At 47.8% G+C, this 25,604-nt stretch overlaps 1 protein-coding gene across 1 annotated transcript in view; it reads left to right on the top strand.

Moving 5' to 3' along the window:
* Positions 1 to 24,864, top strand: part of CD68 (CD68 molecule) — an 89,182-nt gene extending 64,318 nt beyond the window's left edge. Inside the window, exons 5-6 of the mRNA XM_078671580.1 lie at positions 7,486 to 7,653; positions 23,201 to 24,864. Coding sequence (XP_078527706.1) covers positions 7,486 to 7,653; positions 23,201 to 23,340 — 308 coding nt within the window. The 3' untranslated portion in view covers positions 23,341 to 24,864. The remainder of the gene's footprint in view (positions 1 to 7,485; positions 7,654 to 23,200) is intronic.
* Positions 24,865 to 25,604: the final 740 nt, after the last annotated feature.

Raw genomic sequence — 25,604 nt, 5'->3', positions numbered from 1 at the left:
GACAAAATGATTCAGAAAAGGGGGTGGTGATGAACAGAGTGCCTGAATTAAGCAGACCACTCTTACCCAGTCCAAAGATCAGGGCTTGATCCATCACCGTTTTTTAGCTCACTGCACCATCCCAGCTCAGAACTTGGCTATATGCAAATTAGTCTGTTCCTGTCCCAGTGCATGATGGGAACAGGGCAAACCAAACTACCAAGCCAATTCTTATACTGGGAAGAAAACAAGCTTCCGGGGACCGGTTTCTGCCATTTCAGGCGTCGTCGGCCCGGCTTGCTTGAATCCTGATGGTGCAATGAGCAAGGGACTCACATCTGAGTATACCCTTCCACGCTTATGGTGGACAAAATGATTCAGAAAAGGGGGTGGTGATGAACAGAGTGCCTGAATTAAGCAGCCCACTCTTACCCAGTCCAAAGATCAGGGCTTGATCCATCACCGTTTTTTAGCTCACTGCACCATCCCAGCTCAGAACTTGGCTATATGCAAATTAGTCTGTTCCTGTCCCAGTGCATGATGGGAACAGGGCAAACCAAACTACCAAGCCAATTCTTCTACTGGGAAGGAAACAAGCTTCCGGGGACCGGTTTCTGCCATTTCAGGCATCGTCGGCCCGGCTTGCTTGAATCCTGATGGTGCAATGAGCAAGGGACTCACATCTGAGTATACCCTTCCACGCTTATGGTGGACAAAATGATTCAGAAAAGGGGGTGGTGATGAACAGAGTGCCTGAATTAAGCAGACCACTCTTACCCAGTCCAAAGATCAGGGCTTGATCCATCACCGTTTTTTAGCTCACTGCACCATCCCAGCTCAGAACTTGGCTATATGCAAATTAGTCTGTTCCTGTCCCAGTGCATGATGGGAACAGGGCAAACCAAACTACCAAGCCAATTCTTATACTGGGAAGGAAACAAGCTTCCGGGGACCGGTTTCTGCCATTTCAGGCGTCGTCGGCCCGGCTTGCTTGAATCCTGATGGTGCAATGAGCAAGGGACTCACATCTGAGTATACCCTTCCACGCTTATGGTGGACAAAATGATTCAGAAAAGGGGGTGGTGATGAACAGAGTGCCTGAATTAAGCAGACCACTCTTACCCAGTCCAAAGATCAGGGCTTGATCCATCACCGTTTTTTAGCTCACTGCACCATCCCAGCTCAGAACTTGGCTATATGCAAATTAGTCTGTTCCTGTCCCAGTGCATGATGGGAACAGGGCAAACCAAACTACCAAGCCAATTCTTATACTGGGAAGGAAACAAGCCTCCGGGGACCGGTTTCTGCCATTTCAGGCGTCGTCGGCCCGGCTTGCTTGAATCCTGATGGTGCAATGAGCAAGGGACTCACATCTGAGTATACCCTTCCACGCTTATGGTGGACAAAATGATTCAGAAAAGGGGGTGGTGATGAACAGAGTGCCTGAATTAAGCAGACCACTCTTACCCAGTCCAAAGATCAGGGCTTGATCCATCACCGTTTTTTAGCTCACTGCACCATCCCAGCTCAGAACTTGGCTATATGCAAATTAGTCTGTTCCTGTCCCAGTGCATGATGGGAACAGGGCAAACCAAACTACCAAGCCAATTCTTATACTGGGAAGAAAACAAGCTTCCGGGGACCGGTTTCTGCCATTTCAGGCGTCGTCGGCCCGGCTTGCTTGAATCCTGATGGTGCAATGAGCAAGGGACTCACATCTGAGTATACCCTTCCACGCTTATGGTGGACAAAATGATTCAGAAAAGGGGGTGGTGATGAACAGAGTGCCTGAATTAAGCAGACCACTCTTACCCAGTCCAAAGATCAGGGCTTGATCCATCACCGTTTTTTAGCTCACTGCACCATCCCAGCTCAGAACTTGGCTATATGCAAATTAGTCTGTTCCTGTCCCAGTGCATGATGGGAACAGGGCAAACCAAACTACCAAGCCAATTCTTCTACTGGGAAGGAAACAAGCTTCCGGGGACCGGTTTCTGCCATTTCAGGCGTCGTCGGCCCGGCTTGCTTGAATCCTGATGGTGCAATGAGCAAGGGACTCACATCTGAGTATACCCTTCCACGCTTATGGTGGACAAAATGATTCAGAAAAGGGGGTGGTGATGAACAGAGTGCCTGAATTAAGCAGACCACTCTTACCCAGTCCAAAGATCAGGGCTTGATCCATCACCGTTTTTTAGCTCACTGCACCATCCCAGCTCAGAACTTGGCTATATGCAAATTAGTCTGTTCCTGTCCCAGTGCATGATGGGAACAGGGCAAACCAAACTACCAAGCCAATTCTTATACTGGGAAGGAAACAAGCTTCCGGGGACCGGTTTCTGCCATTTCAGGCGTCGTCGGCCCGGCTTGCTTGAATCCTGATGGTGCAATGAGCAAGGGACTCACATCTGAGTATACCCTTCCACGCTTATGGTGGACAAAATGATTCAGAAAAGGGGGTGGTGATGAACAGAGTGCCTGAATTAAGCAGACCACTCTTACCCAGTCCAAAGATCAGGGCTTGATCCATCACCGTTTTTTAGCTCACTGCACCATCCCAGCTCAGAACTTGGCTATATGCAAATTAGTCTGTTCCTGTCCCAGTGCATGATGGGAACAGGGCAAACCAAACTACCAAGCCAATTCTTCTACTGGGAAGGAAACAAGCTTCCGGGGACCGGTTTCTGCCATTTCAGGCGTCGTCGGCCCGGCTTGCTTGAATCCTGATGGTGCAATGAGCAAGGGACTCACATCTGAGTATACCCTTCCACGCTTGGTCTGCCCTGTTCCCATGATGCACTGGGCCAGGGACAGACTAATTTGCATATAGTGTCTGCTCAAAGAGGTGTGTCTACTGACATTGCGCCAGATTGATTCGGCACCCGTACTTGACAGACACTGCTGTACGTTTTTCAACTAATCAATTCCCTTCGAGGCAGGCATTTTGAACGCTTGGTCCGGACACAGCATCAAGAGTTTTCCCTACTAAGATACCGTATCCATTCATGGTACAGGTTACCTGCCCCACCACCCGTCCTGATGAAGACCCCACGGCAAGGATAATAGGAATTACCTGCATTTTTCTGGGGGTCGAAACGTCGACAACCTCTTGTTTTCCATGACAACTCCAAGCCCTAACTCTTCATTTATTTGAACTTATGTGGAGTATGACTTTTGTAAATACAGCAGTTTTGAACCTTCGAGTCCTTTTTGTACAGAATATGTAACTGTTTAATGGCTCACTTCTAATTTATTGATTATTCTGTCACTATATCCTCTCCCCATCACTTTTTCCTCACTTGACATCACTCACTCCCCCTTCCCTAACCGGGGCACTGTTCAACACAATAATGATTGTTAATAATATGATGTTTATCATTTTCTCCCATTGTGATTAAAACAATGTGGACCGATTCAGTCTCTGTTTAATTTAATAATTGAATTTCCTTTATAAATTGTCCAACAAAGCTGGGACCCCTTCCTCTTATTAATTTGCATATAGCCAGGTTCTGAGCTGGGATGGGGCAGTGAGCTAAATAACGGTGATGGATCAAGCCCTGATCTTTGGACTGGGTAAGAGTGGTCTGCTTAATTCAGACACTCTGTTCATCACCACCCCCTTTTCTGAATCGTTTTTGGCCACTATAGGTGTGGCAGGGTATACTCAGACATGAGTCCCTTGCTCACTGCTCCATCAGGATTCAAGCAAGCCGGGCCGACGAGGCTGAAATGCCAGAAACCGGTCCCCGGTAGCTTGTATCCTTTCTGGTGAAGAATTGGCTTGGTAGTTTGGTCTGCCCTGTTCCCATGATGCACTGGGCCAGGGACAGACTAATTTGCATATAGCCAGGTTCTGAGCTGGGATGGGGCAGTGAGCTAAATAACGGTGATGGATCAAGCCCTGATCTTTGGACTGGGTAAGAGTGGTCTGCTTAATTCAGACACTCTGTTCATCACCACCCCCTTTTCTGAATCGTTTTTGGCCACTATAGGTGTGCCAGGGTATACTCAGACATGAGTCCCTTGCTCACTGCTCCATCAGGATTCAAGCAAGCCGGGCCGACGAGGCTGAAATGCCAGAAACCGGTCCCCGGTAGCTTGTATCCTTTCTGGTGAAGAATTGGCTTGGTAGTTTGGTCTGCCCTGTTCCCATGATGCACTGGGCCAGGGACATACTAATTTGCATATAGCCAGGTTCTGAGCTGGGATGGGGCAGTGAGCTAAATAACGGTGATGGATCAAGCCCTGATCTTTGGACTGGGTAAGAGTGGTCTGCTTAATTCAGACACTCTGTTCATCACCACCCCCTTTTCTGAATCGTTTTTGGCCACTATAGGTGTGGCAGGGTATACTCAGACATGAGTCCCTTGCTCACTGCTCCATCAGGATTCAAGCAAGCCGGGCCGACGAGGCTGAAATGCCAGAAACCAGTCCCCGGTAGCTTGTATCCTTTCTGGTGAAGAATTGGCTTGGTAGTTTGGTCTGCCCTGTTCCCATGATGCACTGGGCCAGGGACAGACTGATTTGCATATAGCCAGGTTCTGAGCTGGGATGGGGCAGTGAGCTAAATAACGGTGATGGATCAAGCCCTGATCTTTGGACTGGGTAAGAGTGGTCTGCTTAATTCAGGCACTCTGTTCATCACCACCCCCTTTTCTGAATCATTTTGTCCACCATAAGCGTGGAAGGGTATACTCAGATGTGAGTCCCTTGCTCACTGCTCCATCAGGATTCAAGCAAGCCGGGCCGACGAGGCTGAAATGCCAGAAACCGGTCCCCGGTAGCTTGTATCCTTTCTGGTGAAGAATTGGCTTGGTAGTTTGGTCTGCCCTGTTCCCATGATGCACTGGGCCAGAGACAGACTAATTTGCATATAGCCAGGTTCTGAGCTGGGATGGGGCAGTGAGCTAAATACCGGTGATGGATCAAGCCCTGATCTTTGGACTGGGTAAGAGTGGTCTGCTTAATTCAGACACTCTGTTCATCACCACCCCCTTTTCTGAATCGTTTTTGGCCACTATAGGTGTGGCAGGGTATACTCAGACATGAGTCCCTTGCTCACTGCTCCATCAGGATTCAAGCAAGCCGGGCCGACGAGGCTGAAATGCCAGAAACCGGTCCCCGGTAGCTTGTATCCTTTCTGGTGAAGAATTGGCTTGGTAGTTTGGTCTGCCCTGTTCCCATGATGCACTGGGCCAGGGACAGACTAATTTTCATATAGCCAGGTTCTGAGCTGGGATGGGGCAGTGAGCTAAATAACGGTGATGGATCAAGCCCTGATCTTTGGACTGGGTAAGAGTGGTCTGCTTAATTCAGACACTCTGTTCATCACCACCCCCTTTTCTGAATCGTTTTTGGCCACTATAGGTGTGGCAGGGTATACTCAGACATGAGTCCCTTGATCACTGCTCCATCAGGATTCAAGCAAGCCAGGCCGACGAGGCTGAAATGCCAGAAACCGGTCCCCGGTAGCTTGTATCCTTTCTGGTGAAGAATTGGCTTGGTAGTTTGGTCTGCCCTGTTCCCATGATGCACTGGGCCAGGGACAGACTAATTTGCATATAGCCAGGTTCTGAGCTCGGATGGGGCAGTGAGCTAAATAACGGTGATGGATCAAGCCCTGATCTTTGGACTGGGTAAGAGTGGTCTGCTTAATTCAGACACTCTGTTCATCACCACCCCCTTTTCTGAATTGTTTTTGGCCACTATAGGTGTGGCAGGGTATACTCAGACATGAGTCCCTTGCTCACTGCTCCATCAGGATTCAAGCAAGCCGGGCCGACGAGGCTGAAATGCCAGAAACCGGTCCCCGGTAGCTTGTATCCTTTCTGGTGAAGAATTGGCTTGGTAGTTTGGTCTGCCCTGTTCCCATGATGCACTGGGCCAGGGACAGACTAATTTGCATATAGCCAGGTACTGAGCTGGGATGGGGCAGTGAGCTAAATAACGGTGATGGATCAAGCCCTGATCTTTGGACTGGGTAAGAGTGGTCTGCTTAATTCAGACACTCTGTTCATCACCACCCCCTTTTCTGAATCGTTTTTGGCCACTATAGGTGTGGCAGGGTATACTCAGACATGAGTCCCTTGCTCACTGCTCCATCAGGATTCAAGCAAGCCGGGCCGACGAGGCTGAAATGCCAGAAACCGGTCCCCGGTAGCTTGTATCCTTCTGGTGAAGAATTGGCTTGGTAGTTTGGTCTGCCCTGTTCCCATGATGCACTGGGCCAGGGACAGACTAATTTGCATATAGCCAGGTTCTGAGCTGGGATGGGGCAGTGAGCTAAATAACGGTGATGGATCAAGCCCTGATCTTTGGACTGGGTAAGAGTGGTCTGCCTAATTCAGACACTCTGTTCATCACCACCCCCTTTTCTGAATCGTTTTTGGCCACTATAGGTGTGGCAGGGTATACTCAGACATGAGTCCCTTGCTCACTGCTCCATCAGGATTCAAGCAAGCCAGGCCGACGAGGCTGAAATGCCAGAAACCGGTCCCCGGTAGCTTGTATCCTTTCTGGTGAAGAATTGGCTTGGTAGTTTGGTCTGCCCTGTTCCCATGATGCACTGGGCCAGGGACAGACTAATTTGCATATAGCCAGGTTCTGAGCTGGGATGGGGCAGTGAGCTAAATAACGGTGATGGATCAAGCCCTGATCTTTGGACTGGGTAAGAGTGGTCTGCTAAATTCAGACACTCTGTTCATCACCACCCCCTTTTCTGAATCGTTTTTGGCCACTATAGGTGTGGCAGGGTATACTCAGACATGAGTCCCTTGCTCACTGCTCCATCAGGATTCAAGCAAGCCGGGCCGACGAGGCTGAAATGCCAGAAACCGGTCCCCGGTAGCTTGTATCCTTTCTGGTGAAGAATTGGCTTGGTAGTTTGGTCTGCCCTGTTCCCATGATGCACTGGGCCAGGGACAGACTAATTTGCATATAGCCAGGTTCTGAGCTGGGATGGGGCAGTGAGCTAAATAACGGTGATGGATCAAGCCCTGATCTTTGGACTGGGTAAGAGTGGTCTGCTTAATTCAGACACTCTGTTCATCACCACCCCCTTTTCTGAATTGCATTGTTTTTCATGCAGTCATTTAAGGAACTTCCACTTTGCATGTCATTAGCGATAATTATTGCTGACATGCAAAGCGTTAACAAAGCGGATGCTATCACAGGTAAACTAGTGCTACATCATCTTAGCACAGCCTTGCTAATAGTGCAATATTTAAATTGCCGCTTTTCGACCAAAAAGTGCTTATAAAGTGGCGAAAAGTCACTTGATGATATGCCTCTAGGTTCTACACTCTGCACCTTCATCGCTGGAGCACATCTCCCACACCCAGGTCTTCACCCAGCATCCATATCCATGGGTACCCAATGCTTGTGGGTTTTTGGGCCAGCTAAGGAAGTACTGACACAGGTGCAAATTGTTGAGGGGCGTTGTTGGTTTCGACTCCTGCCACTGCACCCACCTTGGTTTATTTGTTCTTTTCTAACCTTCCTTCGCAGAGACGTCTTTCCATGCTCACAACTCCAGTCTCCACGAGTTTGAGACAATGATCGGCAAGTCCTACCAGTGTAAAAACCTCACCGTGGGCGTGTCCCACACCACGTCCCTGAACATTGTGCAGGAACAGGTGCAAGCCTTCCAGCTCCAGAATGGCCAGTTTGGTCGAGGTAGGTGACGTAAGGCTTCCTGTACATTGATTTGTTTTGATATAACATGAAACAGAAGGTGCGAAGAGTTTGCATGCAATAAATAAAAAGCTTCTGGACACACACACTAGAACATTTTGTATTGCAAAGTCTGAAAGGTACTGTAAGCCAGGTGTGCAAACAAAGGCCTGCCTACCATACTGCGTGAGTGACGTGTGCAGAGGATCACTGCAGTGGGTGCACTCTGGGTAAACCGACACTGATGAGCCTGGAAGGAAGTCCTAACATTGTATCTCTCCATGCTGGAAGGAAGTATACGGTAACCAGGCATGCCTGGAGCAGAGTCTGGCAGGTCCCCCTCCTGGGGGATGAACCAAAACGTTACAGAACCAGCGGCTGCAGAGACATTTTAAGGATTTTGCAGGCCCTGTGTCAAACATATTTTGGGGGCCCCTGTTTGGGAACAGCTTTGCATGTATGATCCAATTTTAGCTCTCTCATGCCCTCTTTGGCCAGGTCACTGACAGTGCACATGCACACTCGTCCAGAGAAGTGTGGCTCAATGGTTAGAGCGGCAGACCCTGATGCAGAGGTCTGGCCCGGGACCAGGGTTCAATTCCCGCCTCGGTGTGTTTTGGGCTCAATTTCCTCGGACCTGTTAATTCTCACCTCGTGCCTATTCTAATCATGGGCCCCACGCTGCAACTCTGGGCAATAGCTTGCTTAATCTCCACAACGGCCTCAACCGCGCTGGGATGCCTGGCTTCACCTTGGGGGTGCCCAGGAGTGGACATTTCACAGGGAAAAGCCAGGAAGGGTTCCACAGCGGTATGCGTTACAGCGCCAGGACACCCCAGGTATGCGTTACAGCGCCCGGACACCCAAGTTGGGGTATAAGTGCGCTTTACAAGTACAAATTTCATTCATTTCAAATTTCATTCATTTCAGATTCTAAATGTGTTTGCATCTAATATTCAGGGATATTTACATGATTTAAATGTTTTAACACAGCAGCAGCTCACTAATATTTCTGCAAATAATCTCTGTGACTCCCTCCCATTTCTCATATGAGAAGTCTTGTTTCGATCTAAATGAAACTATTTTTATGAATGTTGCATGAAACAAACACATTTCTCTGCAAAATGTCAATAATACACTCACACATTAAAAATAAATTATAGGTAAACGGTATTAAAAACAATCTTTTTAAGAATAATTAAAGGTTGTCAGGGGGGGGGGGGAACTCTCTATAGAACAGCGCTGGCTCCAAAGGGGCCCCCTGAAATGCTGGGGCCCTGGGCCTTAGCCCACTTTGCTCAAGCCTTAAACCCTCTCTGAGTGGCAGTGCAGCTTGCCACTAGGGCCGGTCTGAGCTGCTGGTTGCACCAGCAGGTGAATTCCCCAGGGTTGTCTGTGGCAGCGCGCATCATAATCAGACGCGGATCGCCGATGGTGGAGCGGGGCCACCAGCGCTAAGACCTACTGATACCACCACAGGCGCGAAGTGGGCCATGCACTGCGAGTCACAACTGTACGCCTACAAACCCTATTGGGTGAGTTGTAAGGTACCAGGTAGGATCCAGCTTCACTGCTCAAGGGGACGTATCTATTCCACACGTGAGAGCACGACAACGCGAAGACTCCTCAGACTGTCCAGCTTGGAATTCATCCCTAAACCTGTGTTTGATGGTCGCTTCTTCTGGTGGGGCTTCGGACAGAGGTACCCTCCACACTCACACGTCCCCATGCCGCCTCACTGCGCATTGTTCTACTGTCCCATAGTAGGCATAGGGAATGTCTGGGAGGAGATGCCTGTTGTGGCAGGGTAAATGTTAAACATTTCTATAACTGTACATCACATAGGCCTCTATGCAAAGAAGAGACACAAAGGAGGGACAAAGAACAAGGTGACGGAGAAGCGGGTCGCCTAAACTAACAAGCTCATCAGTAGCAAAGTAGTTACCTTTGTAGTAGAAGTAAATATTTTGACTCAGCCACAGTGTATAACAACATAAGATAAGACAATATAACACAACATGAGCTAAGATAGCATAACGGAACATAACACAACATGATAAAGTCAAGACCATTCAGAACTTTATCTCCTCCAGCCCTCAGGAATGGAAATCACATAAGCAATATATAAATCCCATAACGATGTCTAGTTTTCAAAACATTACCTTGGATCGGCTTGCTGAACTCAGAAACAAGATACAATCTGGCTTCCCCAACGACCACTGTCCTGCTAGGATACAAAAAGATCTTCTTGCACATTTCCTGGCTGCTTTTCTCTCTTTTCTCAACGCCTCCTTAGAGCTAGGAGTGGTCCCACATGCCTTCAAAGAGGCAGTGCTGGTCCCATTGCAAAAGAAAGCTGGAGTAGACCCCGGCCTCCCGAGCAACTATAGACCAATATCACTCCTTCGATATCCGGCAAAATTGCTGGAGGCACATGTAGCAAAACTTCTTTGTGCATTCATCGAAGAAACTAATCTTCTGGAATCTCATCAGGCAGGTTTCAGACCATCACACTCTAGTGAATCAGTTATCTTGAGTGTAGTGGATGATATGAATGAAGGTGCAGATCGGGGATGTACACAGGCCCTGGCATTACTAGACCTGTCCGCTGCATTCAATACCGTCGATCATTCATATTAGCGGATAGAATGGCAGCGGCGGGTCTGAGGGGCACGGCTCTGGATTGGATGCTCTCATTTTTAGGGCAACGTACCCAGTCTGTCAGGCTGGCACCTATCAATTCAGCCTGGGTCAATACCACATGTGGTGTACCCCAAGGATCATCCCTTTCCCCTCATCTGTTTAATATCTATATCTGTCCCCTGATCCATGTTCTTCAAAACCGGGGAGTGAAGGTATATAATAATGCAGACGACATGCAGCTGATTTTCAAGATTAATGGGATGGAGGAATCCAATGATTTCTCCCAAAACACTATGGCATAGATGCATCAATATAAAATCCGCTTGCAAAGGGGCAGATTCTCTGAATCTGCCCTTTTGCGACCGGTATTTTTGCATTTGGGATGCATCATCCCAAATGCAAAAATCTCAAATTAAGATATCGCAAAATTGCGATTACTTGCATTTAAGGAATCTCAAATTGAGATTCCTTAAATGCAATGCATTAAAGTTTAAAAAATAGCGATTTCACTAATAGGGATCGCAAATTACCATGAAGTTGAACTTCATGGTAATTTGCAAAAACTTTGAAAAATGCACTAAAGTGCATTTTTCAAAGTTTCATGTTGCGCACACACATGCCTTAAGGGCATGTGTGCGCAACATATGTGCACAGATCAATTTCAGGGGTGCAACAGGGTGTCCTTTGGACACCCCTGCACTCTTGAAATCGCATTCTCAATTTGCGATTCGCTAATTGCGATTCGCAAATTGAGAATGCCTTCCCATTCATTCCTATGGGCCTCTAGGCCCATAGGAATGAATGGGGAGGTATTCATTAATTGTGACTCGCAATTTGCGAGTCGCAATTAAGGAATTTTAAGAAATCACTATTTTTTTAGTGATTTCTTCATGCATTGCATTTTTGCTATTCGTTAATAGCGAATCGTTATTTTTCGCTATTAAGGAATAGCAAAATGGGTTCTTGATGCATCTTGGGGTATGCTTTTCATTAAAGATTGGATGAGTCACAACTATCTCAAATTAAACTCTGAAAAAACAGAGATAGTTATCTCCAACAACAGGCTCGATCAGTGGACGCCAGCACACTGGCCAGCTGCATTGGGTACTCCACCTATCCCTAAAAATTCTGTCAAAAGTCTAGGGATTAAAATAAATGCTAATCTATCCATGCAGGAACAGATCAACCTGGTTACCTCATCTTGTGTGTATCACCTGAGGACCTTCAAGAAAATCAGAAAAGTTTTCACCAGTGAGGCAAGCATAGTTATCATGCTGGCCCTGATGATGTCCAGGCTGGACTATGCCTATGCCATCTATTTAGGGCTCCCTGCCAATCAAACCCATAGGCTGCAGTTGATCCAAACTCAAGCGGCTAGGCTGGTCTTTCAGCAAGCGAGACACCCTCACACTAAGCCACTAATGAAGCAGCTACACTGGCTCCCTGTGACTCAGCGGTCCATGTTCAAGACTGGTGGCATGGTCTTTAATGCACTCTATGAGACGGGCCCCAAATTTATATCCACAAAGATCTCAAGGTACTTACCTAAACGAAACCTTAGAACAGCCATTATGAATATGCTGATTATTCCTAGATTTAAGCGTAAGAGAATGGGTGGCTCTCGCTTTTCGGTACTTGGCCCCACACTTTGGAATTCCTTGCCGATAGGCATCAGACTTACACCTGAGTACACCAGTTTTCGGAAAAAACTGAAAACATGGTTGTTCACTCAAGCCTACTGCTAGAGCTCCTTGGAAGGCTCTCCCTCCGCTCACATCAAAAAGAGACAGTTTGGTATACGAGCGCTTAATAAATCCCCCAAACATAAACATAAACATAAGATAAGATAAGAAAAGATAACATAACATAAGAGAAGATAACATAACACAACATGAGAAAAGATAGCATAAGATAAGATAAAGTAAGGTTAGGTATCAACATAACAGAGTTGCTGACGTTATGTACAATATAGGTGATTAGTTCAATTAGCCGAAATAATCCTCAGAATAAATTATGTCAAACGAAAAAGTCTAGCCCAGCACAGCTAAAGGGAGGTATGGCCGGGGTTCAAGCTTCTCACTTGAGCAATAGCAGAGAAGAGCAGCGCGCAAGGCGAGAGCCCATGTGAGCGCTTCCTATCTAGAGACTGTAAGGGAGTAAACTGGGTCAAGGGGAGCATGCTAGGGGATGGGAGGAGAGTAGGGGAACATGTATGTAGTGCAGACCACATGGAGAACAGCATCTCTTGACACAGACCTCAAGTTGAGTACTGCTGATCTGCAGGCTTTGAAATGGAGCGAGAGGAGAGAATGGGGGGAACTCAGCATGTGCAGTGGTCGACTGACTTCCTTGTCAAATGTAGTGAGGCAAGCAGTAGAGAGAACCCCCCAAGTCCCATGCAGGAACGAATGCCAAATTTGTTTCCTGGCACTGGAGGATAGGTTGACCCACCCCACACCTCACTGATGATAGACCCTCATTTACCCATCGCATGGGAGGTTGACACCCCAGGCCTCACTGATGATGGACCCTCATTTACCCATCGCATGGGAGGTTGACACCCCATGCCTCACTGATGATGGACTCTCATTCACCCATCGCATGGGAGGTTGACACCCCATGCCTCACTGAAGATGAACCCTCATTCATCCATTGCATGAGAGGTTGACACCCCATGCCTCACTGATGATGGACCCTCATTCACCCATTGCATGAGAGGTTGACACCCCATGCCTCACTGATGATGGACCCTCATTTACCCATTGCATGAGAGGTTGACACCCCATGCCTCACTGATGATGGACCCTCATTCATCCATCGCATGAGAGGTTGACACCCCATGCCTCGCTGATGATGGACTCACATTCATCCATCGCATGAGAGGTTGACACTCCATGCCTCGCTGATGATGGACCCTCATTCATCCATCGCATGAGAGGTTGACACCCCATGCCTCGCTGATGATGGACTCACATTCATCCATCGCATGAGAGGTTGACACCCCATGCCTCACTGATGATGGACCCTCATTCACCCATTGCATGAGAGGTTGACACCCCATGCCTCACTGATGATGGACCCTCATTTACCCATTGCATGAGAGGTTGACACCCCATGCCTCACTGATGATGGACCCTCATTCATCCATTGCATGAGAGGTTGACACCCCATGCTTCACTGATGATGGACTCACATTCATCCATCGCATGAGAGGTTGACACCCCATGCCTCACTGATGATGGACCCTCATTCACCCATTGCATGAGAGGTTGACACCCCATGCCTCACTGATGATGGACCCTCATTTACCCATTGCATGAGAGGTTGACACCCCATGCCTCACTGATGATGGACCCACATTTACCCATTGCATGAGAGGTTGACACCCCATGCCTCGCTGATGATGGACCCTCATTTACCCATCGCATGGGGAGGTTGACACCCCATGCCTCGCTGATGATGGACTCTCATTCATCCATCGCATGGGAGGTTGACACCCCATGCCTCACTGAAGATGAACCCTCATTCATCCATTGCATGAGAGGTTGACACCCCATGCTTCACTGATGATGGACTCACATTCATCCATCGCATGAGAGGTTGACACCCCAGGCCTCACTGATGATGGACCCTCATTCATCCATTGCATGAGAGGTTGACACCCCATGCCTCACTGATGATGGACCCTCATTCATCCATTGCATGAGAGGTTGACACCCCATGCCTCACTGATGATGGACCCTCATTCATCCATTGCATGAGAGGTTGACACCCCACGCCTCACTGATGATGGACTCTCATTCATCCATTGCATGAGAGGTTGACACCCCATGCCTCACTGATGATGGACCCTCATTAACCCATTGCATGAGAGGTTGACACCCCATGCTTCACTGATGATGGACTCTCATTCACCCATTGCATGGGAGGTTGACACCCCATGCCTCACTGATGATGGACCCTCATTCATCCATTGCATGAGAGGTTGACACCCCATGCCTCACTGATGATCGACCCTCATTTACCCATCGCATGGGAGGTTGACACCCCATGCCTCGCTGATGATCGACCCTCATTTACCCATTGCATGAGAGGTTGACACCCCATGCTTCACTGATGATGGACTCTCATTCACCCATTGCATGGGAGGTTGACACCCCATGCCTCACTGATGATGGACCCTCATTCATCCATTGCATGGGAGGTTGACACCCCATGCCTCACTGATGATGGACCCTCATTCACCCATTGCATGAGAGGTTGACACCCCATGCCTCACTGATGATGGACCCTCATTTATCCATTGCATGAGAGGTTGACACCCCATGCCTCACTGATGATGGACCCTCATTCATCCATCGCATGAGAGGTTGACACCCCACACCTCACTGTAGATGGACCCTCATTAACCCATTGCATGAGAGGTTGACACCCCATGCTTCACTGATGATGGACTCTCATTCACCCATTGCATGGGAGGTTGACACCCCATGCCTCACTGATGATGGACCCTCATTCATCCATTGCATGAGAGGTTGACACCCCACACCTCACTGTAGATGGACCCTCATTAACCCATTGCATGAGAGGTTGACACCCCATGCCTCACTGATGATGGACCCTCATTCATCCATTGCATGAGAGGTTGACACCCCATGCCTCACTGATGATGGACTCTCATTCATCCATCGCATGAGAGGTTGACACCCCAGGCCTCACTGATGATGGACCCTCATTCATCCATTGCATGAGAGGTTGACACCCCATGCTTCACTGATGATGGACTCTCATTCACCCATTGCATGGGAGGTTGACACCCCATGCCTCACTGATGATGGACCCTCATTCATCCATCGCATGGGAGGTTGACACCCCATGCCTCACTGATGATGGACCCTCATTCATGCATTGCATGAGTGGTTGACACCCCATGCCTCACTGATGATGGACCCTCATTAACCCATTGCATGAGAGGTTGACACCCCACACCTCACTGTAGATGGACCCTCATTCATCCATTGCATGGGAGGTTGACACCCCATGCCTCACTGATGATGGACCCTCATTCATGCATTGCATGAGTGGTTGACACCCCATGCCTCACTGATGATGGACCCTCATTCATCCATTGCATGAGAGGTTGACACCCCACACCTCACTGTAGATGGACCCTCATTAACCCATTGCATGAGAGGTTGACACCCCATGCCTCACTGATGATGGACCCTCATTCATCCATTGCATGAGAGGTTGACACCCCATGCCTCACTGATGATGGACTCTCATTCATCCATCGCATGAGAGGTTGACACCCCAGGCCTCACTGATGATGGACCCTCATTCATCCATTGCATGAGTGGTTGACACCCCACGCCTCACTGATGATGGACCCTCATTAACCCATTGCATGAGAGGTTGACACCCCATGCCTCACTGATGATGGACCCTCATTCATCCATTGCATGAGAGGTTGACACCCCACACCTCACTGTAGATGGACCCTCATTAACCCATTGCATGAGAGGTTGACACCCCATGCCTCACTGATGATGGACCCTCATTTACCCATTGCATGAGAGGTTGACACCCCATGCTTCACTGATGATGGACTCTCATTCACCCATTGCATGGGAGGTTGACACCCCATGCCTCACTGATGATGGACCCTCATTCATCCATTGCATGAGAGGTTGACACCCCATGCCTCACTGATGATGGACCCTCATTCATCCATTGCATGAGAGGTTGACACCCCACACCTCACTGTAGATGGACCCTCATTAACCCATTGCATGAGAGGTTGACACCCCATGCCTCACTGATGATGGACCCTCATTCATCCATTGCATGAGTGGTTGACACCCCACGCCTCACTGATGATGGACCCTCATTAACCCATTGCATGAGAGGTTGACACCCCATGCCTCACTGATGATGGACCCTCATTCATCCATTGCATGAGTGGTTGACACCCCACACCTCACTGTAGATGGACCCTCATTAACCCATTGCATGAGAGGTTGACACCCCATGCCTCACTGATGATGGACCCTCATTCATCCATTGCATGAGAGGTTGACACCCCATGTCTCACTGATGATGGACCCTCATTCATCCATTGCATGAGAGGTTGACACCCCATGCCTCACTGATGATGGACCCTCATTAACCCATTGCATGAGAGGTTGACACCCCATGCCTCACTGATGATGGACCCTCATTCATCCATTGCATGAGTGGTTGACACCCCACACCTCACTGTAGATGGACCCTCATTAACCCATTGCATGAGAGGTTGACACCCCATGCCTCACTGATGATGGACCCTCATTCATCCATTGCATGAGAGGTTGACACCCCATGTCTCACTGATGATGGACCCTCATTCATCCATTGCATGAGAGGTTGACACCCCATGCCTCACTGATGATGGACCCTCATTCATCCATCGCATGGGAGGTTGACACCCCATGTCTCACTGATGATGGACCCTCATTCATCCATTGCATGAGAGGTTGACACCCCATGCCTCACTGATGATGGACCCTCATTAACCCATTGCATGAGAGGTTTACACCCCATGCCTCACTGATGATGGACCCTCATTCATCCATTGCATGAGAGGTTTACACCCCATGCCTCGCTGATGATGGACCCTCATTCATCCATTGCATGAGAGGTTGACACCCCATGCCTCACTGATGATGGACCCTCATTAACCCATTGCATGAGAGGTTTACACCCCATGCCTCGCTGATGATGGACCCTCATTCATCCATTGCATGAGAGGTTGACACCCCATGCCTCACTGATGATGGACCCTCATTAACCCATTGCATGAGAGGTTTACACCCCATGCCTCGCTGATGATGGACCCTCATTCATCCATTGCATGAGAGGTTGACACCCCATGCCTCACTGATGATGGACCCTCATTAACCCATTGCATGAGAGGTTTACACCCCATGCCTCACTGATGATGGACCCTCATTCATCCATTGCATGAGAGGTTGACACCCCATGCCTCACTGATGATGGACCCTCATTCATCCATCGCATGAGAGGTTTACACCCCATGCCTCACTGATGATGGACCCTCATTCATCCATTGCATGAGAGGTTGACACCCCATGTCTCACTGATGATGGACCCTCATTCATCCATTGCATGAGAGGTTGACACCCCATGCCTCACTGATGATGGACCCTCATTCATCCATCACATGAGAGGTTTACACCCCATGCCTCACTGATGATGGACCCTCATTCATCCATCACATGAGAGGTTTACACCCCATGCCTCACTGATGATGGACCCTCATTCATCCATCACATGAGAGGTTTACACCCCATGCCTCACTGATGATGGACCCTCATTCATCCATCACATGAGAGGTTTACACCCCATGCCTCACTGATGATGGACCCTCATTCATCCATTGCATGAGAGGTTTACACCCCATGCCTCGCTGATGATGGACCCTCATTTACCCATTGCATGAGAGGTTGACACCCCATGCCTCACTGATGATGGACCCTCATTCATCCATTGCATGAGAGGTTGACACCCCATGCCTCACTGATGATGGACCCTCATTCATCCATTGCATGAGAGGTTGACACCCCAGGCCTCACTGATGATGGACCCTCATTCATCCATTGCATGAGAGGTTGACACCCCAGGCCTCACTGTAGATGGACCCTCATTCATCCATTGCATGAGAGGTTTACACCCCATGCCTCGCTGATGATGGACCCTCATTCATCCATTGCATGAGAGGTTGACACCCCATGCCTCACTGATGATGGACTCTCATTCATCCATCGCATGAGAGGTTGACACCCCAGGCCTCACTGATGATGGACTCTCATTCATCCATTGCATGGGAGGTTGACACCCCATGCCTCACTGATGATGGACCCTCATTTACCCATTGCATGAGAGGTTGACACCCCATGCCTCACTGATGATGGACTCTCATTCATCCATCGCATGAGAGGTTGACACCCCATGTCTCACTGATGATGGACCCTCATTCATCCATTGCATGAGTGGTTGACACCCCATGCCTCACTGATGATGGACCCTCATTCATCCATCGCATGAGAGGTTGACACCCCATGCCTCGCTGATGATGGACCCTCATTCATCCATCACATGAGAGGTTGACACCCCACGCCTCACTGATGATGGACTCTCATTCATCCATCGCATGAGAGGTTGACACCCCACGCCTCACTGATGATGGACCCTCATTCATCCATTGCATGAGAGGTTGACACCCCATGCCTCACTGATGATGGACCCTCATTCATCCATTGCATGAGAGGTTGACACCCCATGCCTCACTGATGATGGACTCTCATTCATGCATTGCATGAGTGGTTGACACCCCATGCCTCACTGATGATGGACCCTCATTCATCCATTGCATGAGAGGTTGACACCCCATGCCTCACTGATGATGGACCCTCATTCATCCATTGCATGAGAGGTTGACACCCCATGCCTCACTGATGATGGACTCTCATTCATGCATTGCATGAGTGGTTGACACCCCATGCCTCACTGATGATGGACCCTCATTCATCCATTGCATGAGAGGTTGACACCCCATGCCTCACTGATGATGGACCCTCATTCATCCATTGCATGAGTGGTTGACACCCCATGCCTCACTGATGATGGACCCACATTTACCCATTGCATGAGAGGTTGACACCCCATGCCTCGCTGATGATGGACCCTCATTTACCCATCGCATGGGGAGGTTGACACCCCATGCCTCGCTGATGATGGACTCTCATTCATCCATTGCATGAGAAGTTGACACCCCATGCCTCACTGATGATGGACCCTCATTTATCCATTGCATGAGAGGTTGACACCCCATGCCTCACTGATGATGGACCCTCATTTATCCATTGCATGAGAAGTTGACACCCCATGCCTCGCTGATGATGGACCCTCATTTACCCATTGCATGAGAGGTTGACACCCCATGCCTCACTGATGATGGACCCTCATTTATCCATTGCATGAGAGGTTGACACCCCATGCCTCACTGATGATGGACCCTCATTCATCCATTGCATGAGAGGTTGACACCCCATGCCTCACTGATGATGGACTCTCATTCATCCATTGCATGAGAGGTTGACACCCCATGCCTCGCTGATGATCGACCCTCATTTACCCATCGCATGGGAGGTTGACACCCCATGCCTCGCTGATGATCGACCCTCATTTACCCATTGCATGAGAGGTTGACACTCAGGCCTCACTGATGATGGACTCTCATTCATCCATTGCATGAGAGGTTGACACCCCATGCCTCACTGATGATGGACTCTCATTCATCCATCGCATGAGAGGTTGACACCCCAGGCCTCACTGATGATGGACCCTCATTCATCCATTGCATGAGAGGTTGACACCCCATGCCTCACTGATGATGGACCCTCATTCATCCATTGCATGAGAGGTTGACACCCCATGCCTCACTGATGATGGACCCTCATTCATCCATTGCATGGGAGGTTGACACCCCATGCCTCACTGATGATGGACCCTCATTTACCCATTGCATGAGAGGTTGACACCCCATGCCTCACTGATGATGGACCCTCATTCATCCATCGCATGAGAGGTTGACACCCCATGCCTCGCTGATGATGGACTCTCATTCATCCATCGCATGGGAGGTTGACACCCCATGCCTCACTGATGATGGACCCTCATTTACCCATTGCATGAGAGGTTGACACCCCGTGCCTCACTGATGATGGACCCTCATTCATCCATCGCATGGGAGGTTGACACCCCATGCCTCACTGATGATGGACCCTCATTTACCCATTGCATGAGAGGTTGACACCCCATGCCTCACTGATGATGGACCCTCATTCATCCATCGCATGGGAGGTTGACACCCCACGCCTCACTGATGATGGACTCTCATTCATCCATTGCATGAGAGGTTGACACCCCATGCCTCACTGATGATGGACTCTCATTCATCCATTGCATGAGAGGTTGACACCCCATGCCTCACTGATGATGGACTCTCATTCATCCATCGCATGAGAGATGACACCACATGCCTCACTGATGATGGGCTCTCATTCATCTATTGCTTGAATAGTTGCCCCATCATGTCTCAATGTGATGGACTTTCATTCGCCCATTGCATGACTGGAGGTCCTCCCATGCCTCATTGTTGATGGACTCACTTTCCAATTGAATGACTGATTGCCCCCCACATGTCCCACAGTCAATGGACTAAATTCATCCATTGCATGGCTAGTTGCCTCCTCACGTGTCACTGTTGATGGATTTTCATTCGCTCAGTGCACGCCTGCTTCACGTCACGCCTCACTGTTGTTGAACTCATTTTAGCCCATTTTACAGCCCACACACTAATCCCCACAGGTTATCCGGCCATTATTTGAATCAATAGGTACATTTCTGTGCCTAGGGAAGCATTATGTTGCCATCTCAAACTGGGTGTGCCCATTTCTAACTGTGGTGCGTTCCTTGGCACAGCACATTTGGATTATTCTTTTAGCCAGACTGGTTTATTTCATGTTTGAAACCATGGCAACAAGAGATGGTGAGCTGGTGAAATGGTACGTAGTCTTTCGTGGCTATAGATTTGCGCAAATCACTCAACTATTTGAATCCCTATGGTGCATTATGGAAAGATGATTATCACCTTCTTTGTTTTCAGTTTACTTTCGAACTTTCACATCAACTAGGAGATCTGTCTGCCTACTTTTTTCACTAGGCTGCACAACAGTGCTACATGAGCTGGACATCGACGAGCTGCTGATATTTTACATGGACTGGATAAAGGACTCAAGTAGTAGAGGCCCATATGGGGCATGCTGCCGGGCGGTGACGTGGGGTGTGGGAGCGGCAGGGTTTGGGGTTAGTAAACACCAGAATACGGATGAATGTCTGTAAGTAGACATTTAAATCAATAACATGAATTTCGTTGCGCGCGCTGCATCGCATTTGTATTTGTGCATCGCATCCGTATTCCGGTGTTTACTGCCCTCCACCCTGCCCCTCCCCCGCTCCACGTCACCGTTCGGCAGCACGCCCTATATGGACCGCTACTGGTCTCAAGGAAGCCTTGATTCTTTTTTAACCACTATGGGGATCAGTCTTTTCCTAGGGAGGTGTTAGACATTAACTTTAGATGAATAGTTTCTGTATCTTCCAGTGATAATCTAACTATACTCCTTGCTCCAGCAAGTAGAAAATAAACTTTCAAAGAAGGTTTACTTTTATTGTAGTGACTTGGGACCATCTACAGAATGTGCAAGGCAGCCGCTTGGGCACCGCACATTCCTTCCAAAAGCATTAGCTTTGGGTACCAGACCCTGGTGGAACAACAGGCCTACAGAATCTCCTCCCAAGAGTCATGTTGGGAGGTGTTATTGCTAAACTCTGATTCATTTCCTGTATTGTCATTGTCTCACACTGTGGAAAAGGAGAAGTTGAATGTAAGAGCACCAATATGGTGTAAAGCTGTTTTGGTAACATTCATTTGTACAATAATCCTCAACCACCCTGTATTTAATTCCCACTGCTAATACTTTGTGAGATATTAATGTCTTGGTGGCTGTTACTAAAAGTAGGTGAGGCAGGCTGGGACCTGGACTTGTGGCAGGATGCATGTTTGGACTCTAAGGGTCTGATTCTCAGAGCATATGCACACTTAAGTTGAACTGAGATGTGTGAAAGCTTGTTGTGCATTCACAAAATGTGAAGTTTCACCCACAAAGTGATTTACTCACACCAAAAATTACACCATAGTGGTGGCATTTCACATGCAAGAAAATCTACTCACTGGAACCCCCTCTATGTGTAAGGAGTTATAGGAAGGAAGATCCCTATCCTATTCGTGTGGCGAGGGAAGAGTAGCTTCTCCTCGTGTGTGTGAATAGTGTCTCTGTGTTGCCAGGCTCTGTCTGTGGGGCAAAATCACAAAAAGACAGCATTATCAATATAAACAATTGTGTCTCCCCTCGCCACACGAATAGGATAGGGATCTTCCTTCCTATAACTCCTTACACATAGAGGGGGGTCCATCTCTATCCATGAAGAAAGTCCTGGACCTTTATGGCCCCTTCGGACTGAAACATGTCGGCACTAGGGTCTTAGGACCATTAAAATCCAAAATAGACCGTTTTTAGAATGTTATTGACCCAGCCAGATCCAAGCATAAAGGGAAACCAGGGGTCTGACTGAGGTTTTTTATCTTTAAGTCACCATTCCTTCATCTATCTGAAGAGCTACCCAACACTGTGGTTGAGCCCACCTCAACTTTTAGGGGTCGGGGTGACCCGATGATGAAGCATGACACCACTAGGGTGTGTGAGGGTAATTAAAAAGAACTAGTTTCATCCCCCCAGGCACACGGACAAGACTAGCATGGCCCTCATACCTTGAGTGGTTAATTGCATAATCCTCACTACCATCTACAGTGTAGTTTTTCCTAAAATCACGCACCACCAGCCAATTTGTCCCGGTACGGTGATATTGGAGTATTTTTTGTGAAATATATGTCAAGCTACTTTTGCCATTTGTCAAGTGTACAGATATCTCTTGCCTCTCGACCCTTTTTCCACGGGTAGATGAAAACCTGAACTCCACACCCGCTGGGTGAGGCCCCTGCCAGTGGCACACACCGCCTCTGCAGCAGAGTTGAGGAGGCTTGCGTTCGTCTACTCCTGCGGGTGGCTTCATGTTTCCCTCTCCATGTGTTGCATTCTTGTGTTTTGTAGACAAGTTTGCACTAGAACACCGGAGGTGGGGGGAGGGACAAGGTTTTGTAATTTCATCCATAGATTGTCCACTGCACTAATAAGTAATTCTGACCTCTCTCCTTCTTCCACAGCGGACCACTGCCTCACCGACCAACCCAGTATGGTCGTGCCCATCATCGTTGGGGTGATATTGGCTGTGCTTATCATTATCGTGGTGGTGGCGTATCTCATCGGACGAAGTAGATCCCACAGCGGGTACCAATCTATCTAAGAACTGCCCTTCCGAAGGTTTCAGTACATGGGAGAGACACGCCCCTTCTCATCTGGAAAATATACTTTCACCATCAGGGGTGAAACAAGCCATGGATACGCCACTATTACTCTTCTCTCTGACCAATTTGAGACACTGTTGTTGAAGAAACACTGTTCATCTTGTGGCCTGGACCAATCAGGGTTTAGGAGTCCCATCTGCTGTATTTTTAATGGCAGCATCCCTACAAGGGATGAGTGATATTGAATATTTGTCTGCGAAGTTTTATCAAGTTTACGAAGTTCGCATTCATGAATGTGGCTAGGTTTTGCAAACTTCACTATTTGCAAAAGAATTTTCTCACACAAAATGTTTTTGACAGATATTCTCCCATTAACACCTCTTCGGAGGTAGCTGTTCGCGCTCTACAAATGGCAGTATTATTATTATTATTATTATTAGAGATGTTTTGTTGCGAGCTTTTTTCTACAAAATTAGTTTTGCTGACTTGTTCCTCTCACGATTTAAACTTTGCATCAGTTGTGACATTCGTGAAGCCAGCAAAATTTTGAAGAAAGAGGAAAAACATTTCAACTTCACACATCCCTCATATGTGCATGATAACACTGCACCGTTGGCCAGGGTACTATCATATTTACTTCCTCTGCTTAACGAGTCATGACTGCACACAGCAAGGTTCTGGGTGGAGGAGGGCATTGTTGCGATGCAGTGCACAAAAACACTTTGGAAAGGTCAACATTGCATCTAGGCCAATTTCAATTATGCCAACGTAATCTCACATAATGTAGCAAATTTCACGTTACGCTTGTTAAGCAACATTTCTGCAATTATGGCATTATGCCATATGATGGCAAAATTTTTGTGCCGGAGCACAAAAACCACCACAATGTGTGGCTGGTGATCACCGCGCTTGTGGTTTATTATTTCTTAGCTCAAAATGCGACCTCGTGTCCAAAATAGACATGAGGACGCATTTTGCACTAAAATATTGTGCTACTTGCTGATTATTCATTTACATTTTTTTTGCTAAATTTCAAATAATTACGCAAAAGCAAATTGTGAGAATTTTCCGCACTTTTTGTAACACATAATGCAATAATCATGTACCAGTAAAGTGACTGATCCCTCCGAGCGATGTGGCTAGGAAGTGTGTACTTCTAAAGGCATGCAAAACTGGGGAAATATTGCCTACCTAGCAAGCGAAATTGTGCCTAATATTTCTAACACTTTTGTAAATGGATGAAATTGTTAATATATTTGCGTTAGAAATAGAGCTTTTGTTCTGAAATAAATTCTGGAGTGGAAGGGAAACGTGCTCTGCTCATATTTTCCCTTTTAAGACCATATAGTTCTCAAGTTTATTTTGAATCATAATAAAGACGGTTATTAATTATCTGCTAAAACTGATTTTGGCAAGTTTTTTTCTCGCAAGATTTACATTTAATCAGAAAAACAACACTGTCAAAAATACATGCGGAACACATTTGCGACACTTTGGTAAATAAATATTTGATAACACTCTAAGGTGTATTTTTTTGGGAGTTTTATTTGCAATCAGTCACATTCTATCAGACTTAGGTGTCTAGAGGTAGGATTGATGAAAAAGAGGAGGTGCAAACAGGGGGGAGGGAGATAGAAAAGAAATCTGGACAAAAGACACCGGCCTGGCAACCCCTTCATTGCAAAGGACATACCCAGATGCATCAAAAAGTCAGCCCTGCCGACCCATAAAAACAGCAGCTCTCTGGGTCCCTTCGGGTTTGTTATTGGTCCTTCACCTCATTCATTGGACTTGCGTGGTTTGTTGCCTGTGTTAATGCTCATTGTGCCTCACCCAGCACCTCATGCGACCAATCCCCACAATCACACCGAGACAACATAAACACTCCTATAGCATGCTCAGAACACATACACCCAACTTCATACACATCCCACTACCACACACACTCAGACTACAGAACACAATGTGGTACAGCACGTCACCCAGCCAACATACTTGAAAGGCCACATTCTCAACCTTGTCTTCTTAACATCACCAACAATCCAATGCGAATCACCCATGCCCCTGGACTGGATTGACCAATTTGACATCTCTGTCTCACTGCTCAACAACCAAGGTCAACAAAAAAGAGAAAACCAGATGTTTATATCCTCAGAGTTTTTACTTTGGACAACCTAATGCTTGAACTCATCTCCCACCTTATAAACTCCACATCTGGTGCCAACACTCTTCTAAAGAAGTTCAACAAGTTTTTGAAAAGTAT

Source organism: Lissotriton helveticus, chromosome 12 (genome assembly GCF_964261635.1).
Source record: "Lissotriton helveticus chromosome 12, aLisHel1.1, whole genome shotgun sequence".
In the NCBI taxonomy this organism is placed as follows: domain Eukaryota; kingdom Metazoa; phylum Chordata; class Amphibia; order Caudata; family Salamandridae; genus Lissotriton; species Lissotriton helveticus.
Note: the sequence above shows the minus strand (reverse complement) of the source record. Positions and strands in the feature narration are given on the sequence as shown.